The sequence below is a fragment of the Theobroma umbraticum genome, unplaced genomic scaffold, assembly GCF_002168275.2.
Source record: "Theobroma umbraticum cultivar Fairchild unplaced genomic scaffold, ASM216827v3 scaffold_56.0, whole genome shotgun sequence".
Taxonomy (NCBI): Eukaryota; Viridiplantae; Streptophyta; class Magnoliopsida; order Malvales; family Malvaceae; genus Theobroma; species Theobroma umbraticum.
In genome coordinates this window covers 11,823,758-11,841,263 of record NW_018397256.1, presented here as the reverse complement: position 1 = coordinate 11,841,263, position 17,506 = coordinate 11,823,758, and the positions used below count along the sequence as shown (strand labels likewise).

Sequence of the window (17,506 nt, the reverse complement as noted above, 5' to 3'; positions counted from 1 at the left end):
ACTATATTGATATTACATGAACAAACTTAGTAATCAATTTGATATCAAAGAATAAAAATTAAGATTGATAAACAACTCTTTGAAATATTCTAATATTATAAGTAACAAAAGCTTATGTTAATATATGAAATACTGAATTTTGATTTTAAAATACATAATACATTATACAATTTTCATCTTAATAATTTAGTACCATATAAGTTACACACGAAAAGTTAAGGTGTTGAGATATTGCATTGATCTCTTTTATACATCAAATATAGATAATTACTCAAAATATATCATATGAAACTCATAAACAACTGTACCATATAGTAGTTTGTTTCCATTAACAAGTTATAAGTTATACATGAACACAGACATTATTAATTAGCTTTAAAATAATGCTAATAACAATACTGATTATGATGTTTATTGTTAACAAATATCATGTTCCAAATGTTGATAATGATTAAAATGATCTTAGTATTTATATGTCATGATAAAGAATACGGGGCTCACGTAGGCAAGGAAGAACGGAGCTATCATCCTAGCCGCTAACTTAAAGGGTGCACCGAGGCTAAACGAAAATAAACCTATACAGGCTAAAAGAAACGGAACGAGGCGCGAGTACGCGGCGGACCAATCTCCTTGCATTGCCTTACTCGTTTTTGCTGGATAAATCTTCCCAAACACAAATTTGAAAAACCCCCAGAAAACGAAGGGAGTGGAAAAAATGGGGCGCGCAGTTCTCTCGCAATTTCTCATGCTTTCCAATTCCACTCCTCGCCTCTCATCTTCACTGTACTCTCTCCTCCTCGCTTTATCTTTAAATCGATGAAATTGAAATTTTCATCCATTTACAGTTTGGTTTGGCTTTTGTACTAAAGCAGGTCCTGTGGTGGACTTCGAAGTAAATACTTGAAAAGACCTGGATCAGTCTGTCATAATCGTGCTACAAACGGAGACCATGGCGCTGGTTTCCGTTGCTGCTGCAGTGTCTCGCTCTCGCAGCCGGCCACTCCAGAGACTTCTTCGAGCTCGGTCAAGTAATCTCCTTTCCATAGTTTTACTTGTTATCTTATTTCCAATGGAGTTAATGGAAAGAAAATTTTAGAGTTGAATGGTACTTGACAAGGCAATGGTACTATTTAAGCTTGCTTTTAACTGTTAAATTGAATTGTTGAAAACTGAAATGCCAGAATGTGTTTGGTAATCTAGAATAACTTTGCTTACGGCCTGTTTGGAACCAAATTAAATTTTAATTCATTTCATTTGAGGATGAATTTTATAGTAAAATTTTCTCACAATTGATTTTTTTCATTTTTAAAAAAATAAACCGTTTGCTGGATTCCAAATTAAGCAAGTTATAGATTTAAAATAACTTTAAGTTTTGATTTCTTTACTTTAATTTCTAGCATTTTACTAGAACTGCGGTTTAGCAAATGTATGTTGAATTACTTACAGGAAGAGAATAGTGTCGGGAGTCCAGCCAACAGGAGCTATCCACCTTGGGAATTATCTTGGAGCCATAAAGCATTGGATTGCCCTTCAGGTTCTCCTGATTTTCTCCACTATATTTCAAGGTCAAACGTGCTAAGTGCTGTGGATAATATGGTTTTTTGGCTTCAGCAATGTAGCTACTTCCGATGAAGTGTATGGAATATATTCTCGTTTCTTTTTTGATCAACTTTAGTTGCTTTTGAAGTTACCGTCAATCACTGATGTTTTCTCCTTGACTAGTGCAATATTTCTAGATTTCCATTGGGAAATTGATATGTGCCATCTTTTAATCTTTCTTGGCCAGCTTATTCTGTATGTATTTGTTATTCTTGTGAACGATTTTGAGAATCTCCTACAATTAGGTTTTGTGGCAGGCTCTGGATGTCAAATCAATTTTGGATTCATGAACTAGACAATTGAATGCCTTCAGCATTCTGGATTTCAATGAGAACAGAATAAAATGAACTAGTTAGTGGCTGTCTTTGTTATTTTAGATGTAAACGGACACTTAACTGTTAAGTTTAACTTTTTGCATGATTAAGTGTTTCTTGATGTGGTTCTGTTTTTGCAGAACTCCTATGACACTCTCTTTTTCATTGTGGACCTCCATGCGGTATGCTTGAAATAATATCTATGCTTATCTGTTAAAAGTTCCTCATTGACATTGCTGTCTCACAATCAATCTTTTACATTGAGCTGCTTTTTGAAAGCAATATTTCTCTTGATTCTGTATGACTATTTTGCTATTTTTAATTGCTTTATTTTTCTCCACATGCAGATTACGTTACCATATGATACACAACAATTATCTAAGGCAACAAGGAATACAGCAGCTATTTATTTGGCATGTGGTGTAGACACCACAAAGGTGTGCTACAACTTTTGGTCCTTTATGATACATTTTATGTGTCTTATTTCACTATATGTTTGAATCTTTAATAGTAAGAAATAATCCTCATTTGGACATGCAGGCTTCTGTTTTTGTGCAGTCACATGTCCGTGCCCATGTAGAATTGATGTGGCTACTGAGTTCTGCCACACCAATTGGTTGGCTAAACAGAATGATTCAGTTTAAAGAGAAATCTCGCAAGGCGGTGCGTTTTTAGCTGTATGACAGCTCCATCTCCAATACTTATTATCATTATATAGCTCTCACTTTCGTTGGAGTTCTGTACCATAAGCTCTTACCTATAAAGTTTTTATTCCTGTGCATTTGGAGTTGGTCAAAGTGGGAGTGTTTTGGTTTTATTTCTTTTATACAAATATTAGGAGAAGAATTCACCTGGCATCTGATAAACTTTTTTAGTCTATAAAATCATCATTGAGCATTACCCCATATGCTTAGGTGCTGTCAATGTGTAGGCACCAATTCTCAATCATGCAGAAAAAGTTTAGTAAAAGAAAAAATCATGCTAGTGGATATCAACTCCTGGAAAAGTCCTTCACTCCATACCCTTTAGACCTTTGGTGGTATCACAATATTATCCAAAAAAAGAAACATAGTAGGGCTTGTAACATTCATGGAATATAGACTAATTTTATTATTATTATCACGGTAACAGAGGATTGTTAGTACTTTGTAGTAGAGTCATTATTTCATTTCAATCTTGTGTCTCTTATCAAATGTATGCTTTTTGTCTGTATAAATCAATTGTCTTCCTCTGTTACGGTTTTGCAGGGAGATGAAAATGTTGGGGTTGCTCTATTGACCTATCCGGTTCTGATGGCTTCTGATATTCTCTTGTATCAGGTGATTTGGGAAACATGAATATTATCCCTTATTGGGGCATGCAAATTACCTTGATAGTTTGAGTATTTTATCAGCAAAACATTGATAATAGTTTAATAAATTGCCCTGAATATGCATGACTCTTACGCAATTGCTGCATGCTTCTGCAGTCTGACTTTGTCCCAGTTGGTGAAGATCAGAAGCAGCATTTGGAGTTGACACGTGAGTTGGCTGAGCGTGTTAACTATTTATATGGAGGAAGGAAGTGGAAAAAGCTGGGAGGGTGAGACGAATTTGTATATTTTTGAAATATTCATTCAAAGAGTAGATTCATCATTATGTCTGTGCCTCTTTTTCAGTTGCTCTATATTGTCATCACTAAAGCTTTTATTCTTCTAATTTTTTAAATTTAATTTTGGTCACAGGCGTGGTGGTGCTATTTTTAAGGTGGCCTTTCTATACCGATACTTGGTTTAGATCTAGCTTATAAGTTCATGAATGATGGCAAATTATGAAATGTTCTTATCTAAGTTTATTCCCTTACAAAGGTTCCTGAGCCCCTAATACCACCAGCTGGAGCACGAGTTATGTCCCTCAGTGATGGTCTTTCAAAGGTTTTCAGCAATCTATGTTTTGATTTGTGAAACTTGCATGTGTTAGATGAATATAAGAGTTCCTGACTTACCCACCTCCTATATAATGCAATTCCTCTTTGATGAATTGCTGGAGGTTATCATATTGGTAACTCTTAAGACTTTAAGGATTGAGTACATTCTTTTACATATATTTCTTTGCTGCTATTGTTTTCAGTGACTTAGTAACATCTCAATGTAATGGTTAAGTTTAAACTCTCATTGCGGTCCAGGACGGATAGACCAAATGGTCTAAAGATGGCTTTGGTAGTATCTCTACATTTAGTTTTTGTGATAACTTATTCAATTAGCATCAGACATGTCTTTCCTACCTTCTTTTTCTTTTCCATTGCTTAGGTCTTAAGAATGCTTTCTTCAAACTCTAACCTAGTTACTTGTTTATATAAATAATCATCTTGCTTTGTGAATTATCTTTGACAAAGCTTTGCAGTCGGTAGCTGGGCATATTTAATCCTTATTCTTAAACGTATTATTATTATCCTAAATATAATAAAAATTCAATTCCCTTTTACAAAGTTGAAGATAAGAAAAAATGTGAAATCACCTTTCAACTTTTATTCATCTTGTAGATCTGGCTCTATGACCAGCAAAGAGGAAATAAAGAATAGCTGATGAAATTTTTATACTCTATTTGTTTGTTTTCTGAAATTATTTTTTCCTGAAAGTGACTGACATATTTCTGGTCCTCAATCTTACAGATGTCCAAGTCTGCACCTTCTGATCAGTCTCGAATCAATCTTCTTGACCCTAAAGATGTGAGTGGTTTAATACATTTCTTCCTTGCCTCACCCTGCAGTGTGTGTGTTTGTGTTTGAAAATTTGAAAGGTATTATAATTCATATGCATACTACAGTTGAATTTAGTAATTATGTGTAGAAATCTGCATGGTAATCATTGATGTCATGGGTCTTTATCTTGGATTGGGCTTCAAAGCTAATTTTGAGTTGCAGTATACTGGGGGTAAAAGAAAGGGTTCTTGTGGACCATCTTACAAAGTTTTTGCCTTGTAAGTTTATCTAATAAAGTTAATCCTAGCTTTTGTAATTAAGGAATATATACTTGTATGACTTCATGCGCTCATTTCAATCCCATGTAAAAGTTTGTGGAGCATAATTTGTTTTAAAGTTCTGTTTTTACCCATATCTTCGGTTTGATCTGAATTAATCTCCTTATTTTGGTGGTAGGTGATAGCAAACAAGATAAAGCGTTGCAAGACTGACTCTTTCCCAGGGTAAATTCCTAGTCTATCCAGATAATTTGAAGTTTTCCTTCTATTTTTATTTTTATTTTCTTTTTTAGATAATTTTTTTATATGAACAAGTGAATCTAATCTGAAGTCTTACAAGCCCATTTTTTGTTGTTTGTGTCTCTTCTGGCAATTCTTATAGCCTGGAATTTGACAACCCTGAACGTCCTGAGTGCAACAATCTTCTTTCAATATATCAGATAATTTCAAGCAAGACGAAAGAGGTTTGAAAATTAGGTGTTACTTAAGTTTGAGTACTTCATGTGTAGGACATTTGAAATTGCCATTCTGTTCATGTCCATCCAAGATAAATCAATCCTATAGTAATTTCACATTACATTAAAAGTACTCTGGATTATGAAGCTAACACTAAGCCACTGAATGGTTGATCAAGTCTTTCTGGTCATAACTTTTGCTTCAAGAAATGTGTCAGAGGATGTTCTCTGCATACAGTACTCTGAAATTAATATACACGGCTACACACACTGGAGTAGGTGTGAAATGTTTGAAGAACTAGATAATCTTTCTCTTCTTTTGAGTATTAGTACATTTTGTGCAGTATTCAACTTTGCATTTGAAATTCTTATTGATATTAAAATTGCTGCTGTGATATAAGAAATTGTGGAATCATCAATCAGTCTAGATAGATTAGGAGAGATTCAACACCTAATACTTGTCTTATTTTTCCTTCTTATTTCAGGAAGTTGCACAAGAATGTCAAGATATGAAATGGGGTTCATTTAAAACCCTCCTAACAGATGCATTGGTTGATCATCTGCATCCTATCCAGGTTCTTAGCACCATACACAGGGTGGTTTTTTGTTTTTATATTATATAAAGAAACTGGGTTATGGTGCATGATAGGAACATGTACATGCTATGCTGTTTTACATATAATTTGTCTTTGTTTCACTTGTGCATGTTATTTTCCCAGTGGACTTTAGGTGTTTATTTTTGTGTTAATACTTAATTCTAGAAATATATGTGAACTTAAGATTTATCATATTAAATGCTGGCTTGCAAATAATTCTAACCATAACAGTTCATATATTCGTGCGGAGGAAATGTACATTTATGGATGCTTTCTGTTGACTAATAAGTTTTGCTTCTAATCATGGTAATTTAGTACTAAAATCTTGTTGCTGATGTACTTGAAATCTAGTGAGTCCTGGCTATATCTTATTCCAGCTGTGTGGTCTACCTAGAAATCAACCATTTCTGCAAAATGATTATTGTTGTGAAGCTGCCTACAGGAGCCTAACAAACATAAATTCTAGTCAGGTCCATGTTGCTGCTTCAGTGTTGAAACCCCATTGGTGCCTAGATGGTATTAATGTTTGATTGGATTCCATCTTTGACAGTAGACAGCTTTTGTTTCTTTTCATGAATACTTTGTATGCACATGTAGGTTTCTTTTTTGCTTGATGTGCATGCAGTTGTTGTTTTCAGCCAAAGTTGTGACCATATTTGGTCCAATCATTTTGTTGATTGCATTGGTTTTACTCGTTTGGAAGCTATTGATTTTTCTTCCACTGATGATGTTCGATTATAAATGATTGGGGTGTCCCCATCATCAGTCAGATTTTCTGCTTTTGCAGGTTCGGTATGAGGACATTATTTCTGATCCAGCATATTTGGATGGAGTCTTGGCAGAAGGGGCTGAGAAAGCTGCAGCTATAGCGGATGCTACTCTCAATAATGTCTACCAGGCAATGGGATTCTTGCGTAGATGAGTGAAATGATTTGTATACAAACCATAACATGATTTTTAGATTATTCATCGTCACCCCCACAGTTTTTTGGAGTATATACCCATTAAAATGTTCTGAATAAGTGAAAAGTTTTTTATTTGAAGGTCCACAAATTCTTTGATGGAGTTCACTCAACCTCGCCTTTTCAGGCACGTGCCATTTATATTCCTTAATGTTCATTAAAGTTGGTGATTTATTGCCTTTTTCCCTAGACAATTTTTGCTGTATAAAATACACTGATTGCCTAATAGAAACTTGTTTCACTTTCATGTTTTTGAGTGGGTAAAAAATTTACTTTACTTGCAAATCTTCTTTAACTGTCATATTTATTTGCTGAAGGCTCATGTGCAGTGGTTTATTGACTGGTTAAGTTCTTATTTATTTAATTGTTTAGTGCAACACGAGTGTGCTGTTGTCATCAAAACCAGTTACAGTTCAGTGATTGTTGTGATGTTTTAAATGATTTTTCTGGAAGGACTTACAATATTGATAAGGTATTGATTCTATGCTTTAGTTAGAGAACCTAGAAAATATCCTCTAAAGTGTCCCAAGTCATTCTAAGGATATTGCCTTAAATAATCTGTATAGAGAAAACAGATAAAGATTCATCTAGCTTACCACAACTAGTTTGAGATTAAGGCTTGGTTGAGTTAAGTTTGGAAACATCAGAATTTGGATTTTTGAGAATTATTTCTTGGAAGCTTCATCTTTGTTAGAAGCAAGCATGCCACTACGTGTAGTGTTTATCATGTCCATGGTAAGATTCTTATCAGTATAGGAGATAGTGACAGAAGAGTGAATATCGATCCTTCCAGTGCAATTAAAATATCAGCAATTCATATTCTCATCTAATTCCACCCACCCACAGCCTTTCCTTTAACAAAGGAGAAGATGAGACCAAGCATCTATAAAAGACTATTTGAGGGAGACAGTGAGAGGTCGATGGAAGTCCCCTTCTACTCTCTTTCCCTCCCACTCTCTCTTCGTTGGGTGGCAAAGGAATAAAGGGAGCATCCTGTTCAACTCTTCCTTCTTTAACTTTTGGCTGACAGTTCCACAGAGAGATGTACAGAGAAAGATACATGACAAGGACCACTGTCTGCTCATGTAAAGGTAATGTTCTCATTCCAATCATTAACATAATTTTGGTCTCTTCTGTTTCACTTTTTTGGTTGCCGCATGGTCCTTTCAAGCTCCTTTTGGCATTCTCATTTTCTCTTGTTACATGGCTTCACTAATTAGAAGGACCTTTTTATACTAAAACAAACTAAAGCCAAATGTTATTATGAAATTGTGGTTTTGGTAATGAAATTTCTTTGACATAGTTGCCTGTACTTCTATCAATTGTTGACTATATCTAATCTAGTGGCAGCCATATGCTGATTTCATTTTATTTAAGACATTCCAATTCTAGGTGAGCCAATGACCATGTGTCTGTACCTTTTGTAAACATGTTGCTAGTTGCATATGGTTTCTACATTGGTATCCATTGAACTTTCTAGAGCATGATCTGTTTGACTGTACATTTTGCTTGCTTCGGATTCCACTCCCACAGAATTTTTTCTGCATGTGGTGCCCTGATCTGAAAGGTTGAATGCAATTTTTTTTTTCTAGTAATTGACTCGTGACAATGATTAGTTGCTTTCTTAAATTCTTATAATTAAGTAAATAACCAAGCGTTCTATAATAATGATTTTAGCATATTAGTCAGGAACTGCATCCTATTATGCATGACCAGGACATAAGGATGAGTTACCATCTTTCGAGTTTTCAACTTATAGCAATAATGGAAGCCTTCTTGAGTAATTCCTAGGAGCTCAAGTTGTTTGCTAAGTGTATACTTAGATGCTGAGTTTCTCGACGTCTTATGTTTGATTGAATAGTTTGAATCATCAAATAATTAATCATATTATTTGGTCTTTCACCAGCTTCCCCTGCTGGATTACACCCCTGCTGGATTATGTAATTTGACGGATTGCTTGGATGATGTTTGAAGCTTCAAACCGCGGACTCATATCTGAAAGAGCAACGTTTTCCTGAAACCGTACCAAATTTACTGGCTTACTGAATCTGGTATTGGTTTATCACTGGGATAGGATAAAGCTAATTTCATTCCTTCTTTCTACTTTTTAGCTTTAGTCTTTCAGTTAAAAGGATGAACATGGCAGCCATCAGCCATGCGTTCTTCATGTACTAATGTGTTGCCTGACTGGGTTTGTTCGCCGGTGGACATGTAACCCTCGGGGGAAGGTTTCCAGTATTGGTCGACAGCTGGGGTTGAACATGGCAAGGGGAACCTCTTATAGCGATCTGCTGTTTTTGGCCAACGTTTGTTAGCCACGTCCCAAAACCCAAAAGGTGATCTCCAGCTTTATGGTAGTCCATTTCATAAATAGTATATACTCCGTATTTTGCAAGTGGTCACATGCTTGGGCGAAGGGAAGAATATATATCTAATGCATGTTTATATATAAACAAACCGTAAGCTCTCTTCTTTCTTAAGTCTCTTCGAAGCTTAAACCTTCGAAAAAAAGTTTAACAAGTTCTGACGATTCTTTAAAAGTTATATATGCATATAATTGATGAGACCAAAAAATAATTTTACGTAAAAATCAAATGTCGGTAATGATATTGTTGAAATTGAAAACGGATTTGTTTAGAGAGTGAAAATATCCATTTACTTATATTATTCTACCTGTTTCTACAGTATGTCGAGCTTAAGCGCCTATGATAATTAGAATTTTTTCAGTAAAAAATGATATAATATTTAAAAAAAATTTTGAATTGAAAATTTAAAATTTTTTGTTATTTTTAATTAAATTTTTATATTTTTATTTTAAATTAAATATTATATTAATGTATTATAATAAATTATATATTGATATAATATGATAATATGTATTATTTTTATCATTTATGTTAACACCACATGATATAAAAAAATAAATAATATTTTGATTAATAATATTTAATTAATTATTAATTATAAAAATTTATTTAATTTAAAATAAAATATAAAAATTTAATTCAAATAATAAAAAATAAAAATTTATTTAAAGTTTTTAAAATAATTTAATTTTTTAAAAATATCATATCATAACAGTTTGTGAAGTCTCATGCAACTTATGTTATACGAAAACTATAAATTAGGTTAAACTTCGTTCTCTTTTTTTGTTCATTCATAAAACTTTTGTTTGTGATAAAAATGAAAAACGTCAAATCTTTTATTCAATTATTATAAGAAAGAATTCATCAAAACTACTTGGCACCTTAGTAACTTCCTATATTTGTGTGGAATCCTTATTTCATCAAATTTTTACTTTAGCCAAAACGTCAAAATCTAAATGGATATATAAATACGACAATTGGTTCACACGTAAGCCTCTTGCTTTTTTGGCCTTGATTCCCATTTTTGTTTTTTTCGTATGTTTTTGGCCAATGACTCTCTTTCTCTTACCTTAGGGAATAGCCATGTACTATAAATAAGAAGGCATGCCCTTGAGCGCAGCTCCACAAAGCATCAGATTCAAATCTTTTTTCATGTAGAGCTATCTTCGTCGACATCAGGTTTTACTAATATTTCTATCCAGGCAGGGATGGACAGGAATCACTTGCAACACCAGGTTACCTGCATGAGAAAGTCCCTATTTGATCAGGTCGTCTCTCGATTTTAAATATTCGTACGTTCTCAATTCCATTTTCGTTTTTATTTATTACCAAAACGTCGTTGCTTTTCTTCGTTTTAGCCTTTAATAAGTCAACATTGAAAAGGATGATAGATTTTTAGGTTTTTTTTTTAATCTAAAATTTTATGATTTTTTTAATTAACATAAAATTTTAATTGAAAAAAAAACACGTATTGAAATTTACCTAAAAACACGTATCTTTGTTTTTTAGTCTTTTTTCCTTTATTTCTATCTTCAGTAAGCCAATATACTATTGGACTTCACATGACGCCCACATCAAGCATTTTCCAGAATATATAATCCTATGTTGGACAAAAAGGTAAAAAGAAAATAACTCAACGACAAAAGCAAGAAGGGTGCGGCGTCGTTTCGAAACCTCAATCTACTTCACATCTCCTTAAGTGCCTCCAGCCAAGGGCCAAAGGAAAAAGAGGATCATGCTTTAACTGATTCTTCTTTTCTCTTTTTCCGTTTTTTTTATAATTTTTAAATAGAGAAGCTAATATTCCACTTATAAATAAGAGATAAAACATTTTGTTCTTCACTAATTGAACCCCTTCATTTGACTCATCCAACACAATCCATGTATCATTTTCAAGTAAATTTTTCTACTTTTCTTTTCTTATCCTTAATTTATCAACAAATCAAGTAAAATGTGCATATTGAAGCGTTGTTCTAGGGATACCTTGACGAGCAATTCATCCAGCTGGAGGAGTTACAAGACGATGCCAACCCTAATTTTGTACAAGAAATTGTTACACTATTTTACACTGATTCAGCAAGATTGATTCAGAACATCGAACAGGCACTGTAAGGCCAACATTCTCGTGATAATCATCAATATTAGTTGAGAATTTGAGATTACAGGGATACATTGCAAATTAAAGTTTCCTCTAATTACTATAGAATTGTATTAATCCATGCAGGAACAGTAGCCCTATTGACTTTAGTAAACTGGATGATTACATGCATCAATTCAAGGGTAGCAGCTCCAGGTGGACTCTTAAATACCCAAATTAAAAGACAAAAAGTTAAATTGAAGTTATACATATTAGTAGAAATATAATTGGTTTTCTAAGTTACTTGCTAATGGTTGAAGCATTGGAGCTAAAAAGGTGACCGATGAATGCAAAGTGTTCAGAGAATACTGCCGTGCAGAAAATGCTGAAGGGTATTTTCTTGTCTACTTCCTTTTCCTTTCTTCAATTCCATACATAGAGATGCTTAACTCAAGAACTGCTCCCGGTAGCCGGAATTAAATAGGCAAGCCCTTTCTGAAGTGAATTCAATACCTTGCTTTTGTAGATGCATTAGGACTTTTCAACAAGTCAAGCAAGAGTATGCAATCTTGAGGAGGAAGCTCGAAGTTTATTTCCAGGTCTCCCCATTTTTACCTATTTCACTTATTTGTGCTGACACCGGCATGGTTTTAGCTTCTAATTAAGCCAGTACTAACGTTTCCACTGATTTCTTTGTCTGGTTTTTATGCAGATGGTGAGACAGGCTGATGTTGCTCACACAGCATAAGGTGCCTGGCCTGTCAGGTGCTGATATAAATGGAGATATATAAACTGATATAGCCTTCACTAAAATTAGTTCATTACCATGGAAACAAGGATACTTTGTAGATGATGCATAAGTAACTATGACTTGAATATCTAAGTATCATCAATAATATGCCACTTTATATTTCCCACGGCTTTTTGATCATGTTGTTTCCCTGTGCCCGAACAAATATTTCCTTTGGTTTGGTGTGGGTATATACATTTGAGTGCATCGCAAAACTAAATGGAAAGTTGACGGTCTTATTAGTGGCCAGATCTCAAGCTCCAAACTTAAGGTCTCCCGGGAGAGAGGTCATGGTCATCCCCGCACTTTGAAGTTGAAAGGAAATGAAGGGTTCAGGTATGGGACTATGGGGTGGTGGTGGTTTGTCAAATTCAACTATTCAACTTCTATCCATACTTTCCAGATTTGAATTTTGAAAAGTCTTGGGCTTTGGTTGTTGGAAAGACAGCCCCAGATTTCCCATTTGAACCCACTCACGTGATTCTCGTATTACTGTATTTCTGGGCCCAAATATGCAGAGTGTCTAGAGAGAGAGGGAAAAGGACTAAAACAGAATTAGAGTAATTATATCCAATCAATGTTTAGAAAAGTTTTGTACCAAAAAAGAACCCCGCACACAGTAGTTGTCTTGTATCCTGTTAGGTGAATACCCAGGGCGGTAAGAAGACCCAGCCATCATTTACCAGTAAACAAATTACATAATTTTCTTTAAAATCATCATCACATCTCTTTTACTTCAGGTTTTTATGTAAATATATTAACAGCGAAGAATTTTCTTCCTAAAAATCATAGTACAATCGATTTTACAGGTGCAAAAATGAAGCATACTGATATAGTAGTTAATGAAACAAGGACGAGAGGGAGAACTGGAAAGAGAGAGAGATTTTGGCTGGCTGGTTAGCAGGCAAACTTGTAATGATTATACCGATCAAGAAGTAAAGAGAATTAGAAAAAGGAAGGAATAAAGCGAAAAAGGTCCAAAAAGGCTCCTCTAAAGTGAAGCTGGGAATTATCAAGGCAGGCAGTGATGGATCATATCTAAATAAGTGGGATGTTAGGGCTCCACCATTACAGATGGTGAGCGCAAAAGGGTTAGTTGTTCTGCTAACAATGATGACCAAGACTTTAGTTTCGTTTTCTTCTTTTCCCCCAATATTCATTGAACATTTCCATTGCCTACTCTGTGAAAAAAGACGGAAAAATATATACAAGCCTGAAAGTAACTTGATTGTCCGAAATGCTGAACCCATCAAGCAAAGGTAGGCTTCTCCACCCATCCAAGAAACGCGGATTGCAGAAAGGCATGCCTCAAAGAGTGTTTTTTAGAGTCAACAATTTAATAATGACTGCTAAGAAGCCATTTGTAAAGTGTAATTATTACTTTTGAGTTCTGTTTTAAGTCAGGACCTAATCAGGATTGTAGTTCTCAGTTCAACAATGTTCTGGACATATGGGAGGAGTTGACTGGGTTTACGAACTAGTGGACTAATTGTAGTGAAAGGTTGACTACAGATATGGATACAGCACATGGTTTTTTCTTCCTTCTTTGGATGAATCCTATGCCCTGGAAAGCATTTGATTATCACACTTTTCTCTTGCTCAGTTGCTATTGCCAATAATTATGGAGTAGCTGGCTAGACAAACACCTGTCCAAGATTCATAAATCATACTACATGGTATGAGCAGGAGGCAGGGCTTTTGCGTCTTTTACACCCAGGAAAGAGAAGTGTATATATATATATATATATATATATATAGAAAAAAAGAGAGAAAAACTTATAGGTGGAAAGAAATATTGTGTGTCAGCAATCAGCTTAATTCTACAGCAGATGGGAAAATGTTAGTGGGCATTTTGATTAATTTCGTATGTATTTAATCAAAATGTAAAATGTAGGCCTCAGGTTTTCATTATCAGAGAAAATGAACAACAATGCTGTCTTTATCATGTGCCATGCCCATGTGCCTAAGCTTAGGATAAGCATCATATGAGTCTAGGCAAGCATTGCTTCTTGACAAAAGGAGAACACAACAATGTTGTCTTGTCTAGGTTATGCATCAAAGTATATGACTACAAATTCCATTATTTCCAAGCTGTTGCCTGCCTCAATGCTTTATTTTCCATTTCTAGTGTGGTTGAAAGAAAAAAAAAACCTCTCTGCAGTTTCCTTCTGTCTGTCTATACTATACTCAGTCTCAAGAGGAAACTAGAAGAGAATTACTGAAAGCAGTCAAAGAGCCGCCTAGCTATATATTTCCCACGAGCTTGCCACATATCACCAAGTTTTGTTCTCAGATTGGCGTGGTTGCTGGATGTCTGGTTGTCCTTTTCCTTAGAAAGCAGCAGAACTCATTGATAGGCTGGAAGTAGATATATTCTGTAGACTGTTGGTTTGTAGATTGTTTAGGCCTTTAGGTAGACATAAGCAGGCATAGCTAAAAATATCCCGTGAGCTTCTGTTTTTTCTGATCCTAGCCTGCAGTTCTCTTAGCTACATGACTCATTTAGTTTCCTGATTGAAGTTCTGTTACCAGAAAGGATTCAGTAGTTTTCTCTGCCCTTAGCCTCCACTCAACTAAACTTATTTTCTAAGAATTAAAGTATAGTTTCTTTTTCCAACCAGCTAGGATCTCTTTCATTTCCCCTTATTATAGCGGCTAAGATGGAGGAATATCCTCGATTGCTGAACCTAAATCCTATGAACAAGGAATGGCTTGTAAACCATAAAGTATCAGAGGACAGAAAGTTGGAGTTGAGGCTTGGTCCTCCAGGAGAATTCCTTGGCTGCAACAACTGTGCAACTCATGGAACAAAGAGAACTTTCCAACACACAGCTGAAACAAGCATAGTAGAGAAAGACCGGTGGAGAGATGGTAGTGAAAACCAATGCCAAAAGCTTTCGTGTTTTGCAAAAACAGGCGATGCGGTAAATTGTACTCCATCTCCATGGTCATCTGGCTCTATACCATATTCTGCCTTTCAGAGAGACTCCCAGAAGGAGTCACAACATTCAAAGGCTTCATTTTTCCAAAACTTACCAATCTCCAAGAAGCTTGCTGGCATGGCTGAGGACTTCTCACAGCCATGTAGCTCTAGGGTGGCAGAGGTGCAGTTTCCAGATAGGAAGGCATGTTCTAGTCTTGCTACTGCTGATGCAGATACCGCCACAAACAATACCTCCAACAAAAGGTTGTTATGCTTTAACTTTTGATACTTTGCTTGTATTAGGAAAAAGAATTTACTAAAGGTCATTTAACATGTTGGTTCTTAACAAAAAGCTAGCGAAAAATATTATTCTGATCTTTAATTGAGGATGAAAGAAAACTGTATTCTCTTAGTGGAAATGAAAGTTTATTAAAATGTCAGTAACTTTAGGAAAAATAGCACCAACTCTTTGTCCTAGGAGATGAGCATGGTTTGATTCAAGCATGTGTGGGGTGAGAAAGGTGTTTCTGTGGTTTGTATTGAGTAGTAATAAATGCTGTGAAAAAGGTCTTTTATAAAGTTGTATTGGTTAGTCCCTGGCTGATGCCACTGAAAGCTAGATCATTTTTCTTATCTGCCCCTCTTACTGTCTCAAAATGAGCAGAATAGCATATTCCCCAGTTGTTGGGTGGCCTCCAATTCGGTCATTCAGGAAAAATCTTGCAAGCAGCAGCTCGTCCAAGCCAGCTTCTGCATCACCGAATGAAAAGGACATTGGAGGAAAACCCGAAAATTCCAAAAATCAGTTGTTCGTGAAGATCAACATGGAAGGTATTCCTATCGGAAGGAAAGTGAATCTCAGTGCCTATAACAGCTACGAGGAACTCTCACTTGCTATAGATGAGCTCTTCAGTGGTCTGCTTGCAGGTTGCCTTCAAACCTGATCATAGTAAATGTTCCACAGATATTGCTTAAAACATTTTTGTAACGTCTTCCTCTATGTTAGCTTACATTGACTGGTATTTTACAATTACATCCAGCTCAAAAAGATTCATCTGCCACTCAAAATGAAAACAACATCGAGGAATTAGCAAAAGCAGATGCAGGCTCATTAGCTGGAAGTGGGGAATACACTCTAATTTATGAAGATGATGAAGGAGACAGGATGCTTGTTGGGGATGTCCCATGGCAGTAAGCATTTTTCTATTTATTAGTCTTTAGTTTTATCAGATCAGCTTACACAAGTTAGATTCTTACAAATGAAACCTTCAACTATGATTCAACTGCAAAATTCAGTACAAAAACATTTGTTCATTCAGGATGAAAACTTGGTGGCATACAATCTGTAATTCAGTAAGTGTAATGACTATGATATTCTATCATGATTCTTGAAGCTACTGCCTTTACATAAACTTGCTATACTCATTGAATCAAACAATGAATTCTTGATATCCTTTTATGACAATTGATCTTTTTATATTCCCAATCATTTTGATCCTGGAGTTCATCTACTTGGCAGCATGTTTGTTTCTACTGCAAAGAGGCTGCATGTATTGAAGAGTTCTGAACTTTCAACTCTACGAAGTAAGTTACTAAAACTGAAAATTGTCTATTTCTGTTAGCCGACTTTCTAAGATAGCTTAAAAGTTTTAAGGAATTTGGCTGCTTTTCAGTTGGTAGCAATGATCAAGAAAAGACACCACTTGATCCTGCTATGCAAATTTGAAGATGACTTTTAAGTGGGGAATTTTCTTTATCTTCAAGTGGAGAAGTTATGGTGGCACCAACTTCAAATTTGGGTTCAAAACTTCAAAATCTGTCATTTGCAATCCTTTCATAAAAGTTGACATCATTTCTATGGTTCTTCTCAGTTCTGAGCTTTGATGTTCGTAAATAGGTTTGTAAATATATGATGGACTGCCTGAGATGTACTACTTTTATTTTCAATTTTATGTTCTTTTTTTGTCCTTTTAGAAGTCAACTAGGTATTTGGAAATGGAAACTTGATGGGACCTGATCTCTTCAAGTGCTTGTAATTGACTTAGATTTAGGTCTACTGATAAGTATAATGTTTTTTTTTTCTTTTCTGAAATGAAAAGACTATCACTGTTTCCTGATGATTGAAAAAGAATTAATTTCAACATGCCTAAGTCCAACCCTAAGAACTTACCAAAAAATCAGAGCACTAACCACTGAATGAATGAAAATAAAAAGTTAAATTTGATCAAACCCATAAAATTCAATAACAAAATAAATAGTAATAAAATAGCCATCAAGTGCTTTTTGTAAAATATTATGAACTTCAATTAATATGTCATACCATTATTCAATATAACATTACATGTCATGTCAATATCACGCGGCATAAAATAATAATTAATTATTATTAATTAATTATTAATTATATAGATATATTTGATTTAAAATAAAAATATAAAAATTTAATTAAATATAATAAAAAATATAA

General features: G+C 34.7%; 3 protein-coding genes across 5 annotated transcripts; all 3 read left to right on the top strand.

The window, feature by feature from the left end:
- The first annotated feature begins 565 nt into the window (after positions 1 to 565).
- Positions 566 to 7,209, top strand: OVA4 (Nucleotidylyl transferase superfamily protein). Of its 3 annotated transcripts, none has more exons than XR_002444719.1 (15): positions 566 to 783; positions 870 to 1,028; positions 1,447 to 1,534; positions 2,054 to 2,095; positions 2,261 to 2,350; positions 2,454 to 2,576; positions 3,161 to 3,232; positions 3,382 to 3,494; positions 3,637 to 3,658; positions 3,760 to 3,825; positions 4,563 to 4,619; positions 5,049 to 5,095; positions 5,253 to 5,334; positions 5,811 to 6,437; positions 6,709 to 6,834. XR_002444719.1 is itself a non-coding variant. In XM_021420942.1 (15 exons), exons 1-15 carry the CDS (start codon positions 716 to 718, stop codon positions 6,841 to 6,843), a joined length of 1,254 nt encoding a protein of 417 aa, XP_021276617.1. In that variant the 5' UTR covers positions 566 to 715; the 3' UTR covers positions 6,844 to 7,209. The 3 variants fall into 3 exon arrangements, 2 of the variants coding, with proteins under 2 accessions (XP_021276617.1, XP_021276618.1); XM_021420942.1 differs by having other exon boundaries at positions 5,811 to 5,900; positions 6,709 to 7,209; XM_021420943.2 differs by having other exon boundaries at positions 873 to 1,028; positions 5,811 to 5,900; positions 6,709 to 7,208.
- A 3,126-nt stretch (positions 7,210 to 10,335) lies between these two features.
- LOC110411346 (histidine-containing phosphotransfer protein 4-like) lies at positions 10,336 to 12,191 on the top strand. The gene is made up of 6 exons (XM_021421466.1): positions 10,336 to 10,517; positions 11,227 to 11,357; positions 11,474 to 11,542; positions 11,647 to 11,718; positions 11,853 to 11,925; positions 12,039 to 12,191. The coding sequence occupies exons 1-6, from the start codon at positions 10,458 to 10,460 to the stop codon at positions 12,072 to 12,074; spliced, it is 441 nt and encodes a 146-aa protein (XP_021277141.1). The 5' UTR covers positions 10,336 to 10,457; the 3' UTR covers positions 12,075 to 12,191.
- A 1,923-nt stretch (positions 12,192 to 14,114) lies between these two features.
- On the top strand, positions 14,115 to 17,175 carry LOC110411036 (auxin-responsive protein IAA6-like). Its single transcript, XM_021421030.2, has 5 exons — positions 14,115 to 15,303; positions 15,704 to 15,966; positions 16,080 to 16,230; positions 16,559 to 16,623; positions 16,713 to 17,175. Exons 1-5 carry the CDS (start codon positions 14,777 to 14,779, stop codon positions 16,763 to 16,765), a joined length of 1,059 nt encoding a protein of 352 aa, XP_021276705.1. The 5' UTR covers positions 14,115 to 14,776; the 3' UTR covers positions 16,766 to 17,175.
- The last annotated feature ends 331 nt before the right edge of the window (positions 17,176 to 17,506 follow it).

Bases quoted from the DNA above. Each gene is read 5' to 3' on its own strand.
- LOC110411036 (XM_021421030.2), top strand. From the start codon at position 14,777: ATGGAGGAATATCCTCGATTGCTGAACCTAAATCCTATGAACAAGGAA. The intron at 16,231-16,558 runs GTAAGCATTTTT...TCTACTTGGCAG, and splicing joins GTTGGGGATGTCCCATGGCA to CATGTTTGTTTCTACTGCAA. The intron at 16,624-16,712 runs GTAAGTTACTAA...GCTGCTTTTCAG, and splicing joins TGAACTTTCAACTCTACGAA to TTGGTAGCAATGATCAAGAA.
- LOC110411346 (XM_021421466.1), top strand. From the start codon at position 10,458: ATGGACAGGAATCACTTGCAACACCAGGTTACCTGCATGAGAAAGTCC. The intron at 10,518-11,226 runs GTCGTCTCTCGA...GCGTTGTTCTAG, and splicing joins GAAAGTCCCTATTTGATCAG to GGATACCTTGACGAGCAATT. The intron at 11,926-12,038 runs GTCTCCCCATTT...GTTTTTATGCAG, and splicing joins AGCTCGAAGTTTATTTCCAG to ATGGTGAGACAGGCTGATGT.
- OVA4 (XM_021420942.1), top strand. From the start codon at position 716: ATGGGGCGCGCAGTTCTCTCGCAATTTCTCATGCTTTCCAATTCCACT. The intron at 1,029-1,446 runs GTAATCTCCTTT...AATTACTTACAG, and splicing joins ACTTCTTCGAGCTCGGTCAA to GAAGAGAATAGTGTCGGGAG. The intron at 2,096-2,260 runs GTATGCTTGAAA...CTCCACATGCAG, and splicing joins TCATTGTGGACCTCCATGCG to ATTACGTTACCATATGATAC.